Source organism: Gastrolobium bilobum, unplaced genomic scaffold (assembly GCF_033153095.1).
Source record: "Gastrolobium bilobum isolate Gb01-03AN ecotype WA unplaced genomic scaffold, APGP_CSIRO_Gbil_v1 utg22471, whole genome shotgun sequence".
In the NCBI taxonomy this organism is placed as follows: domain Eukaryota; kingdom Viridiplantae; phylum Streptophyta; class Magnoliopsida; order Fabales; family Fabaceae; genus Gastrolobium; species Gastrolobium bilobum.
This window is the reverse complement of record NW_026895198.1, coordinates 76,559-88,220: the sequence shown is the minus strand read 5'-3', so window position 1 is coordinate 88,220 and position 11,662 is coordinate 76,559. Positions and strand designations below refer to the sequence as shown.

The 11,662-nt window shown below is 33.3% G+C and overlaps 1 protein-coding gene across 3 annotated transcripts; it reads left to right on the top strand.

Moving 5' to 3' along the window:
* The first annotated feature begins 4,341 nt into the window (after positions 1-4,341).
* On the top strand, positions 4,342-11,402 carry LOC133299235 (uncharacterized). 3 transcript variants are annotated; one of them, XM_061498686.1, is made up of 8 exons: positions 4,342-4,671; positions 4,815-4,855; positions 8,227-8,307; positions 8,538-8,640; positions 8,754-9,199; positions 9,611-9,796; positions 10,543-10,650; positions 11,041-11,402. In XM_061498686.1, exons 4-8 carry the CDS (start codon positions 8,565-8,567, stop codon positions 11,305-11,307), a joined length of 1,083 nt encoding a protein of 360 aa, XP_061354670.1. In that variant the 5' UTR covers positions 4,342-4,671; positions 4,815-4,855; positions 8,227-8,307; positions 8,538-8,564; the 3' UTR covers positions 11,308-11,402. The 3 variants fall into 3 exon arrangements, with proteins under 3 accessions (XP_061354670.1, XP_061354659.1, XP_061354665.1); XM_061498675.1 differs by having other exon boundaries at positions 4,812-4,855; XM_061498681.1 differs by lacking the exon at positions 4,342-4,671 and adding an exon at positions 6,430-7,031 and having other exon boundaries at positions 4,840-4,855.
* Positions 11,403-11,662: the final 260 nt, after the last annotated feature.

The following is an 11,662-nucleotide window of genomic DNA, read 5'->3' as shown; positions in this document are numbered from 1 at the left end:
GGAGAGATAAAGGGAAGGGGAGGATATCGTCGTTCAAGTTGGAGCATCGAAAAAAAAATTGAAAATAAAATTTTGGAAGAAGATTCAGGTAACGTGATCATTAACTCTAAGCGGCGCTTGGTAATGGAGATATTCTTCTTTATCAAGAGAAATTTTTTTCCAGAAATATAGTGGGAACTTTTTTTTTAGGTAAGTAACGAAAATGTGTTTGGTAGGTTCAAAAAAATTTCGGGAATGTTTGGTTAATTATACTGAAGCTATGGGAAAATAAAAATACCATGTATCAAATGAAATTTTCGTTTGGGAATATGTAGTTCAAACTAAAATGATGGGAACAAAAGTTCCCCGGGAATATTTTCAATTTCCTCCTACTAGACGTTGGATAAAAATTTGCTCACCCAACTTTTCCAAGATTTCTAAAACAATCTCTATACCCAACAACCCCTAAATGAATCGTGATTGTAAGATCAAAATAAATTAAGGGGCTTAGATTGAGTATAACACTTTCATTATAAGTAAGATGATCCTGCCAGTATATATATATATATATATATATTGACAAACAAAAAGTTTATAAACTTTTACTAAGTACACTAAATATTATGAGTAGTACATGTCAACACACAATGTACTATCCGTAGTATATAGTATAGTTTATTTAAGTAAGATGATCTATAGCTTCCTTGTGCTCCTTTTTGCATATTTTATATCTGTGAGTGTGAACGATGATATTTAAGTTGAAATTTCGTCTCCCATAAATATAATTTCAATTTGCAACAATGGTAACATAATCATAAAAATCTTTACTAGGAATGTTTCTAATCATGACAATGGTTTTTTCTTTATTAATTTGAGTTTAAACTTTCTTACAGTATCATTATTGTAAATCGTATGTTTTTGTGAGAGACAACATATATTAGGAGTCCTTGCGTAAATCTCGAAAAGTTGGGTTAAATAAATTTTTTTTTACCTAATTCGAATACCCGAGTCAAAAGTTATGGATTTCCAAAGTTTTACAATCAAACTGTTGATTTTTGTGCCACATATCAACAGTTGTTAAGCCAGCCCTCCTGGGGGGAGTGTCTCTCTCCAACCGGTCACGTCTCCTGTTAGTCGTGTTTGAATGCTATATATTTATATGTACATTCAAAATGACCACATTTCCTTAATTTTTTTATTAAAAGAACAATATTTAAATTTTTTTTCCTATGGCGTTTTCACATGCACACGTAGCATGAAATTTCTAGATCACACTAGCGGTGTACCAAAGTTGCTAAGCCTTCCACATTAGGGGAAATTCTTGACAAAATATCCAAAAGTTTATTTCATTGCATTTAGTCATGCAACTTTACTTTATACTCTTTAATTCCTGTATTTTCCTTTACTTTTATGATGTGTTTGTACAGTAATGGGACATCCCAGTCTAACCCAATGCCTCTAATAGGCATCTTACGATAACAAGTTGAATTTATAGGATATGATATGTATATCACTTGATTGGTGGCCAACAAAGGTAACAAGGTAGGACTGTGCGAGTTGTAAACAATAGCTTAGCTTCTTTAGTTATCAACAGGCTAAGGAAGGAGAGAGAAAGTTGTAAACTAGAAGAGGAAGTGCTCCAATTTATTGAATTATTCAAAGCAACAAGCTAGCGAGATGACGATGGTGAGTGTGGAAAAGTGGGGAGAGATAAAGGGAAAGGGAGGATATCGTTGTTCAAGTTGGAGCATCGAAGAAAAAATTGAAAATAAAACTTTGGAAGAAGATTCAGGTAACGTGATCATTAACTCTAAGCGGCGTTTGGTAGTGGAGATATTCTTTTTTATCATGAGAAATTTTTTTCCAGAAATATAGTGGGAACTTTTTTTTGGGTAAGTAACGAAAAGGTGTTTGGTAGGTTCAAAATTTTTTCGGGAATGTTTGGTTAATTATACTGAAGCTATGGGAAAATAAAAATACCATGTATCAAATGATATTTTCGTTTTGGAATATGTAGTTTAAACTGAAATGATGGGAACAAAAGTTCCCCGGGAATATTTTCAATTTCCTCCTACCAGACGTTGGATAAAAATTTGCTCACCCAACTTTTCCAGGATTTCTAAAACAATCTCTATACCAAACAACTCCTAAATGAATCATGGTTGTTAGATCAAAATAAATTAAGGGGCTCAGATTGAGTGTAAGACTTTTATTATAAGTAAGATGATCTTGCCAGTATGTATATATTTATATATTTATATATATATTGAAAGTTATATTGTTTATAAACTCTTACAAACTACATTAAATATTATGGGTAATACATGTAAACACACAATGTACTACCCATAGTATATTGTATAGTTTATTTAAGTAAGATGATCCATAGCTTCCTTGTGCTCCATTTTGCATATTTTATATGTGTGAGTGTGAACGATGATATTTAAGTTGAAGTTTCGTCTCCCATAAATATAATTTCAATTTGCAACAATGGTACAATAATAATAAGAATCTTTACTAGGAATGTTTCTAATCATGACAATGATTTTTTTTTTATTAATTTGAGCTCAAACGTTCTTATAGTATCATTATTGTAAATTCGAACATTTGTGTGAAAGACAAAATATGCCAAATGAGGAGTCATTGCATAAATCTCGAAAAGTTGGGTGGAATAAAAAAAATTACCTAAATCGAACACCCGAGTCAAAAGTTATGGACTTCCAAAGTTTTACAATCAAATTGTTGACTTTTGTGCCACATATTAACACTTGGTAAGCCACCCCTCCTGGGGGAGTGTCTCTCTTCAACCAGTTACGTCTATTGTGAGGCGTGTTTGAATGCTATATATTTATATATACATTCAAAATGACCGCAGTTCCTTAATATTTTATTAAAAAACTATATTTTAATTTTTTTTTCCTATTGGATCATCACATGCACACGTAGCATGAAATTTCTAGATCACACTAGCGGTCTACCAAAGTTGCCGAACCTTCATTTTAGGGGAAATTCTTGACAAAATATCCAAAAGTTTATTTCATTGCATTTAGTCACGCAACTTTACTTTATACTCTTTAATTCCTATATTTTCTTTTACTTTTATGATGTGTTTATACAGTAATGGGACATCCCAGTCTAACCTAAAGCCTCTGATAGGCATTTTACGATAACAGATTGATTTTATAGGATATGAGATGTATATCACTTGATTGGTAGCCAACAAAGGTAACAAGGTAGGACTGTTCAAGTTGTAAACAATATCCTAGCTCCATTAGTTATCAACAAGCTAAGGAAGGAGAGCGAAAGTTGTAAAACTAGAAGAGGAAGTGCTCCAATTTATTGAATTATTCAAAACAACAACCAACAAGCTAGCGGGATGATGATGTTGGGTGTGGAAAAGTGGGGAGAGATAAAGGGAAGGGGAGGGTATCTTTGTTCAAGTTGGATCTTCGAAGAAAGAATTGAAAATAAAATTTTGGAAAAATATTCAGGTCACGTGATCATTAACTCTAAGCGGCGTTTGGTAGAGGAGATATTCTTTTTTTTCAAAAGAAAAAAATTTCCGGAAATATAGTGCGAACTTTTTTTTTGGTAAATTTCGAAAAGGTGTGTGGTAGGTCCAAAATTTTTCGAGAATGTTGGGTTAATTATTTTGATGCTATGAAAAAATAAAAATACTATGTATCAAATGATATTTTACCGAAATGATGGGAACAAAAGTTTCTCGAAAATATTTTCAATTTCCTTTTACCCATGGTAGCTAAAATCTTGATTTAAAACGTAAAATCGGGATTTTAACTATTTTTTGATGGAGAAAGTTATACTGACAACCTATTTTCTTTACAACCTCTTACAATCATATATCTTAACCATTGATTTCCGTCAATCAACGGTTAAGATTTTCGCAAATTAAATTTATTAATTAATTATTAAGTCACAATAAATGAGAACCGTTGATTGGCGAAAATCAACGGTTAAGATATATGGTTGTAAGAAGTTGTAAAGAAAATAAGTTGTAAGTATAATCTTCCTCTTTTTTTTTTTTGTCAAATCGATTCGTAGTACACGTAAAATCATTTTCCAACTAAAATCGATAGGGAACGAATCCACTTACCACCAAAAAAGTTTACAACTCTTACTACCAATTTAATCACCATTGATTTCCGTCAATCTAACGGTTATAATTTAATAATATTTTATAACCGTTAGATTGACGAAAATCAACGGTGATTAAATTGGTGGTAAGAGTTGTAAACTTCTTTGGTGGCAAGTGGAACCTCTCCCAAATCGATAAAATCGTATTTTTAAAAAGTAAAATCATAAAATCTCTACGTTTTTAACACACTGACCGAAAAGCCCTAAATTGTTTGTCTCTGAAATCTCAACCTCTCCTTTGTTTCCTCCCTAAAGTCAGCTAATTTGCTCGACAGCAAACAGAGCCTTCTTCAAAACTCAGTTTCGCTCCATCTCTTTTTGAAACCACAGCTTCATCTTCAACGATTTCAAGCTGTCATTGGTTCGTCGGTGATTCTAGCTGCCATTTTCACCGCAATTAAGCTGGTTTTCTCGAGCTGCCATTTTCGTCGCCACTAAGCTGATTTTCTCTCACTGGAACTATTCGTCGAAGCTGGTTTCTTCGAAGCCCCAGCCTGATTTGGCGCTATTCACCCAGATTTGCATTTTTGTTCGCCGGTTAGTCACACTCATCGTTTTTCTAATAATTTTTGGTTGAAATCTGTTTTCGTAGAGTGTGGAAATATGCGACCCTATCAGTAGTTTAAATTATATTATTGTATTCAATCCACCGACTCTGTTTTGTTAACGCTATTTAGCAGGAGGGACGTAGCTTTCTAACAGTCAAAATGGGTTCCACAAGGTATTGTAACCATGGAAAGCTATTTCTTCATATTTGATTTGGTGCAGCTGACATTGATTTTAATCTTTTTCTTCTTAATTTTCCTTTACATTTCCACTTTTATGCACCATGCCTATAATTTTTATTTGTTATGCAAAATAACAAGTAAAATATAATATCTTGGTGTTTTGTTGGATTGAACCTTTTAGTGTTCAATATGTTACATATTAATATTAGTTGGTGGATATAAATTTTGATTGCTCAAAATTTTATGAATGAGTTTCTAACGTTCTGCTTTCCTTTGAGACAAATGCAGTGATCAAGCTTTTTTTTTAAATTATTTTCAATGTTTCTTAATATCCATATATATATATATATATATATATATATATATATATATATATATATATGGGGCAGGATATTCTTACACTGGTGTAAGAGTTAGAAGTCTTACACTCAATCTTGACCATTGATCCACTTGTATCCAATGGCTCACATTACTAAAAAATTTGAGCTCTTAGATATAAATGGAATCAGTGGACAAGATTAAGAGTGTAACTTACACGGGTGTAAAATGATCTTAACCCTATATATATATATATAATTTTTAAGTGTAGGTAAAATCTACGCTTTGTTTTATGATTTTACCTTTTACGATTTTTCGTTCCCTTTCCGATTTTAAGTGAAATTCCGATTTTAACTACCTTGCTTCTACCAAACGTTGGAAAAAAATTTGCTCGACCCCACTTTTCTAGGATTTCTAAAACAATCTCTATACCAAACATCCCCTAAAAGCATCGTGGCTGTTAGATCAAAAAAAATTAAGGGGCTCAGATTGAGTATAAGACTTTTATTATAAGTAAGATTATCTTGCCAATATATATATATATATATATATATATATATATATATATATATATATGGAAAGTTATATTGACAAACAAAAAGTTTATAAACTCTTACAAACTATACTAAATATTATGGGTAGTACATGTCAACACACAATGTACAATCCATAGAATATAGTATAGTTTATTTAAGTAAGATGATCCATAGCTTCCTTGTGCTCCCTTTTGCATATTTTATATCTGTGAGTGTGAACGATGATATTTAAGTTGAAGTTTTGTTTCTCATAAATATAATTTTAATTTGCAACAATGGTACCATAATCATAAAAATCTTTACTAGGAATGTTTCTAATCATGACAATGGTTTTTTCCTTATTAATTTGAGTTTAAACGTTCTTATAATATCATTATTGTACATTTGAACGTTTTTGTGAAAGACAACCTATTGCAAATGAGGAATCATTGCATAAATCTCAAAAATTTGGGTGGAATAAATGTTTTTACCTAGTTCGAACACCCGAGTCAAAAGTTATGGACTTCCAAAGTTTTACAATCAAATTGTTAAATTTTGTGCCACATATCAACACTTGGTAAGCCACCCCTCCTGGGGGGAGAGTGTCTCTCTCCAACCGGTCACGTCTCTTGTGAGGCATGTTTGAATGTTATATATTTATATATACATTCAAAACGACCACATTTCCTTAATTCTTTATTAAAAAAAACTATTTAAATTTTTTTCCTTCATAGTTGTCTCGGGTCCATCCTTCGCGGTTTCTTCTTTGTATGTGACATATGCCTCCTCCACCTTGTTGATCATCTCAATATCATGAGCATCACATCAACACTACTTTGAATACTCGCATTGCAACAAACTCTTCAAGCTCAATCCAACTCCATATTCCTTGCACCACAAAGTCCTATCAACGCCAATTGTATTGCCTTCAACGAACCTTCCAACAAAAATCTTTGCTGATCTCTCAAACTCAGTTAGTGCCAAAAAAATGTGGGGAAGCATAAAATTTGGATAGAGGGGACAATCTGGGGTTGAGGATTTTGACAAGTAGTGGGGTTGGTTGTTCAGTTGAAGTACTATATTATGGAGGAATTTTTGTTTTGGGGGTTGAGAAAATGGAAAGAGGAGAAAATTCTGCTGTGAAAAAGAATGCAAGGTCATGTGTTGAGCACTAGAGCTTTGCTTAATTTATGTTTTCAATTTCAACCATAATGCTGCAGGTTTGGTCATAGAGAAATACTTCAAGGTTACAAGTTGTAAAGTGGCTAATACTACAAGGGCGTTTGCTAGAGGAGAAATTTTTTTAAATCCGAAAAATAATCATTACCAGAATGCGGTGAGAAATATATGTTTTCTGGAATGTTAGTAAAAAGTGTTTGGTATCGTAAAATTTTCTCGGGAATTTATGGTTAATTTTACTGAATGTGTGTTTGGTTGGTTGTGAAATATTAGTGGAAAAGTGAGGTTGTTTTACGAAAATAACCCTAGCTTTACGTTTTGTTTGAAATATTATATTGTGCTGAAGGTTAATTTCGTCAATTAATTATTTCCCCGGACCGAAATAGTTCCATCTAATCTATGGGACTTCACTTTTGCATTCCGTACTGTAAATTGCACACAACGTGGTTTGTTGGGAAAAGTTTGTACTCTGAATTTGTTTTCTTTTTCGCGTATCAAATGCGGGTTTCTTTTTTGTCGTACCATGCTTTCTCGAGGAGTGCAAAAAAACCGGGTACCAAAGGGCAAAGGCCCCCAAGTGTTAATTTGTATTTGAGTAAATACTCTTTTTGGTCCCTAATAAAAAACACGGTTCTCATTTTAGTTCCTTACAAAAATAAATTAATCAGTTAGTCCCTAACAAATTCAAAGTTAACTCATTTAGTTGAAATCGTGGTCCCTCACATTCAAAAAAGACCTATATTAGTCCCTCAAAAGGACTAAAATGGGTCTACTTTAAATTTGTTAGGGACTAACTGACTAATTTATTTTTGTAAGGGACTAAAATGGGGACCGTGTTTTTTGTTAGGGACCCAAAAGGGTATTTACTCTATTTTCTCCTAGAAATTAATAGTGGTTCCCTTTTCTTTTTTTTCTTTTTTTTTTAAATTTAGTGGCTTTTCTCATTGCGACTTTATTGGGGAGAGTTACAATCTTCTTTGTGAAATTTTTGTAAAGAAAAAAAAACTAATATTTTATTCCTAATTAGATTTTTTTTTTTAAATGCCGGGGGTGCATAGGCTAAATATTGCATATTCCAAAGATTTACCTAATTTAGAAAATTTGTATAAACAAAATTCCTTTTAAAATGATCCTCAAATCTTTTAATTTTATATTTTTAGAATAGAATTTTAAAAAATAAAAAAAGTAAACATATTAAAGGAGAAAAAATATTAGTATGGTAATTAATTGATAATTTTTAAAAAAACCAAATTGAATCTGTAAATCGAATTCCATTAAACCAAATGAACCTCTAAATTCATGAACAGCCACAGTACATTGAGATTGAGTCCAACGCATTCCACTTTGTCCAGCTGTTTTATTGAATCTGGCTTAGTGGCTCTCTGCCGCTGCACACAAGTGGAGAAGCCTGTCAACCCTTGCAAACTGCAAAGGTGAGTTTCTAGTTCCTTCCTCCATCACTTCTAGCTCCTCTGTATGTTTGTTCACATGTTCTAATTCCTTCTTTAACACTGTTGAATGATGCATGTAGATAAGACTCCTATCCATAACTGACTTTAGAGTTTGATAAACTTTAGATATTGGTATTCTACATAACTGCAAATTTAACATAGTGTTGGGGATTCAAAAAAGTGGTTCTGCTTAGATCATTTATCTCTTGCAGGCAGTTTAAGGTACAAGAGAATCTGCCATGGAATTAACTTGTGCTGCTAGTGCCATGGAATGGAGCATCCAACTTGAGAAGGGCCTTCGTTCTAGTAAACCAGGTCACAGTGATTTCTTTCTTCTTTTTATTTTTTTTTATTTTTATTGTTTGTTCATTTTTAAAATATCTTCTTTGGATTTGCTTCTTCACTGAATCTTATGAATCGTTCATCAGATGTACCTGTCAAAGCCATATTGCAGATGGTGCCCCACCTTCAGCAATGGAGTAGAGAGCTCGAATCTGGCATTGCTTCGAATGCCATGTTTGGTCTTGTGCCAGGAGAAGATAGGCTATTTGCCAATGCCATCCTGTTACGCCTTGCTGATGCCTTTAGGGGAGGTGACAAAGAAATCAGGGTTTCTGTTGTTAAGGTTTTCTTGATTGAACGAAAGCATCCTGATAATGGGAAGCATAAGCAGTGTAAAGGGTTACTGTCAAAGGCCAGAGTAGCTAACCACTTGGAGTTGTTGAAGCGAGTGAAATCTGTTTATGACAGTGGGGATTTGGAGTCCAAGGCACTGGCTTTGGTTCTGTTTGGTTGTTGGACTGATTTTGCCAATGACAATGCTCAGATACGATACTTGATACTTTCGAGCCTTGTTTCTCCTCACGATTGTGAGGTAAAATAAGTTTCTTTTGGTGTTGCTGTCGTTCTGGATGTCTAATTTCATTCTTAATAACACCTCCCATTTGAGTATTATTTCGTTTGTAAATATCAATGATACTTAAGTACCTAGTCATGCTTTCTTCTTGTGTTTCAAAAATTGTGCCATTGTATGGCAAGTGAGAAACTGCAATCTTAATTTGATTTGCAAAACTATATACGAATGGATTGACAATTATTGGTTATTGTGTTTGCCCTTTTCATTTTATAAATGTGCAGGTTGATTGCCTTGGGGCATTCTCCTAATTTTCTTTGCTTTCGAGCTTTGCCTTGTTTAGCCAATCTTCCTTGTAGACTATTTTTTTTTTAACTGGTTTATTGATTATCTACATTAATAGATCTGATATGTTGGATTGGGTTTTTACAGGTAAGAGCATCATTGTTTGCTGCTGGATGTTTTTGTGAGATATCAGATGATTTTGCATGTATTACATTGGAGATGCTGTTAAATATGATGAATTCACCTGCAGTTTCGTTGCCTGTAAAGTTGGATGCAGCACGAGTTTTTACAAAATTGAAGTGCTCATATTCAGTTGCAACTAAAGCATATAAGGTCGATGATTATTTTTTGTTCTGGGACGCTTCTTTGTCTTTGACACATGCATTTACTTTGTGGCTTCCTAGCTGTTGTTCTAGCTGTGGAGCATCTTGTGTAGCCATGTTTGCGTTTGTTTCTGTGTTTGCCTGTCTTCACTTTTTTTCCTAGGGTGTTATTAACATGATACAAAATGGAGAAAAGGAGTGGCTTGAGAAGAATTGAGAAGAAAAGACCTAGAATTCTTTTTACCTGTGGAAGTGAAGTTTTGGAAATTGGTTTTCCACTTTATTATAAATACTTCTAGACACTGCACCTCGATCATATATCAAAGTGAAAAGAAGTTACCTCTTCCACTAGTTTAGTAATGCGTCATCTAGTTCAGTTTAATCAGGCCTGCTAGTTGGTGGTTCATGGAACAATATATTTTCTGTGTTGCTACCTTTACTACTATTAACAATATGGTTGGAAACTAATCAGGCTTGCTAGATGTTTGAAAATAATATCTCAACTTTATGAGAAAATAGAAGTCAAAACTAATATTGTCTTCCTGTGCTGATAAATATAATTACTTTTGCACCAAATGGATTCCTCAATAATATTGAAGCAAGGCTAGTATTCAAATTTACTAAGGATGTAAAATAGTTTAGCAACAATTGTAATGTACAATTAATTTCCGCAAACTTGTGACATTATTTTTTGTGTGTTTCTTTCTTGGAATTGAACATATTTGGGTTTCTTATGTGATGATTGATTTACTGCAGACCGGTCTAGAGTTGATATTAAGTTCTTCAAATGAAGATTTGTTGGTAGCTCTGCTATTTTCAGTTTCAAAACTGGCTTCAGTTTCTACACTTCTCACCTCCAATCTGGTATGTTCCTTCTTTATTCTACTATATGATTTAGACATTCTAGTTGGGTAGGTAGAATGAAAGTGTCCCCTTACTACTTCATCCCAACTTTTCATTTCTCTGTTTGAAAGATTGTGTGGACATTTTCTCAAGGTTCCTATCTTAACCTTCAACCCCCCCCCCCCCCCCCCCCCCCCCCCCCCCCCCCCCAAAGTTATAAACAATTGAGAGTTTGTGAAAAATCGGTGCTAGAGTTTTACTTTAGAAAGGGTGATAAGCAAGTTAAAACCAGTGTGATTAAAAGAAGCACCATACAGCTAGCTTGCGCATGCATATATGTTTTGCACAATTCAGTATAATATTTATTTCAGTGCTTTCTTTGTTAATTTTTTTTTAATTGTTTGGATTCAGGTGGACTATCTTCTTTCATTTCTCAAACGAGAAATAACTTCACATGTACAAGAAACAGCAGTAAGTTGCTTGAATTTTTTAATCAGAAAAGGAGTATGTCAGTATACTCCAGCTCTAAAGCTTTGTTGTAGCACTTCCTTCCAGGTCCTGGAAGGACAGACCCTGGAGCAGTCACCATCCGAATATCAAGCTGGGAAATATGATTGGACAGATGATGAAATTGTTGTTCTGAACAAGTTGTTTTCGGATTCCGGAGTACATTTTTAAAGTAATGTGGCTTACTTGGCATTAATATAAACTTTTTAATTAAATACAAAATTCTGAGGTATTAATGTGCATTTTTTTTATTGAAAATTTAAATTCTGAAGCATATGAGAGTACATGTTATGTTTTGTTATAATGATCCCAGCTTATACCATTATTTTCTCCTTCTCTTGTCATTAGATTCTGTTTTGCATAAATGAAATTTTATAAGCGAAGACATTAGACCTTTTTATGTCTTATTGATCAAGGTGGAGTTAATTAGATAGCTATAAAATATTGCTGAGATATGAGTTGATGAGTTTGCTTTGGCATACATTTATTTTTCGCATGGCCTGCCTAAATGTTTTTCACATGGCAT

Bases quoted from the DNA above. Each gene is read 5' to 3' on its own strand.
- LOC133299235 (XM_061498686.1), top strand. From the start codon at position 8,565: ATGGAATTAACTTGTGCTGCTAGTGCCATGGAATGGAGCATCCAACTT. The intron at 9,797-10,542 runs GTCGATGATTAT...GATTTACTGCAG, and splicing joins TTGCAACTAAAGCATATAAG to ACCGGTCTAGAGTTGATATT. The intron at 10,651-11,040 runs GTATGTTCCTTC...GTTTGGATTCAG, and splicing joins CACTTCTCACCTCCAATCTG to GTGGACTATCTTCTTTCATT.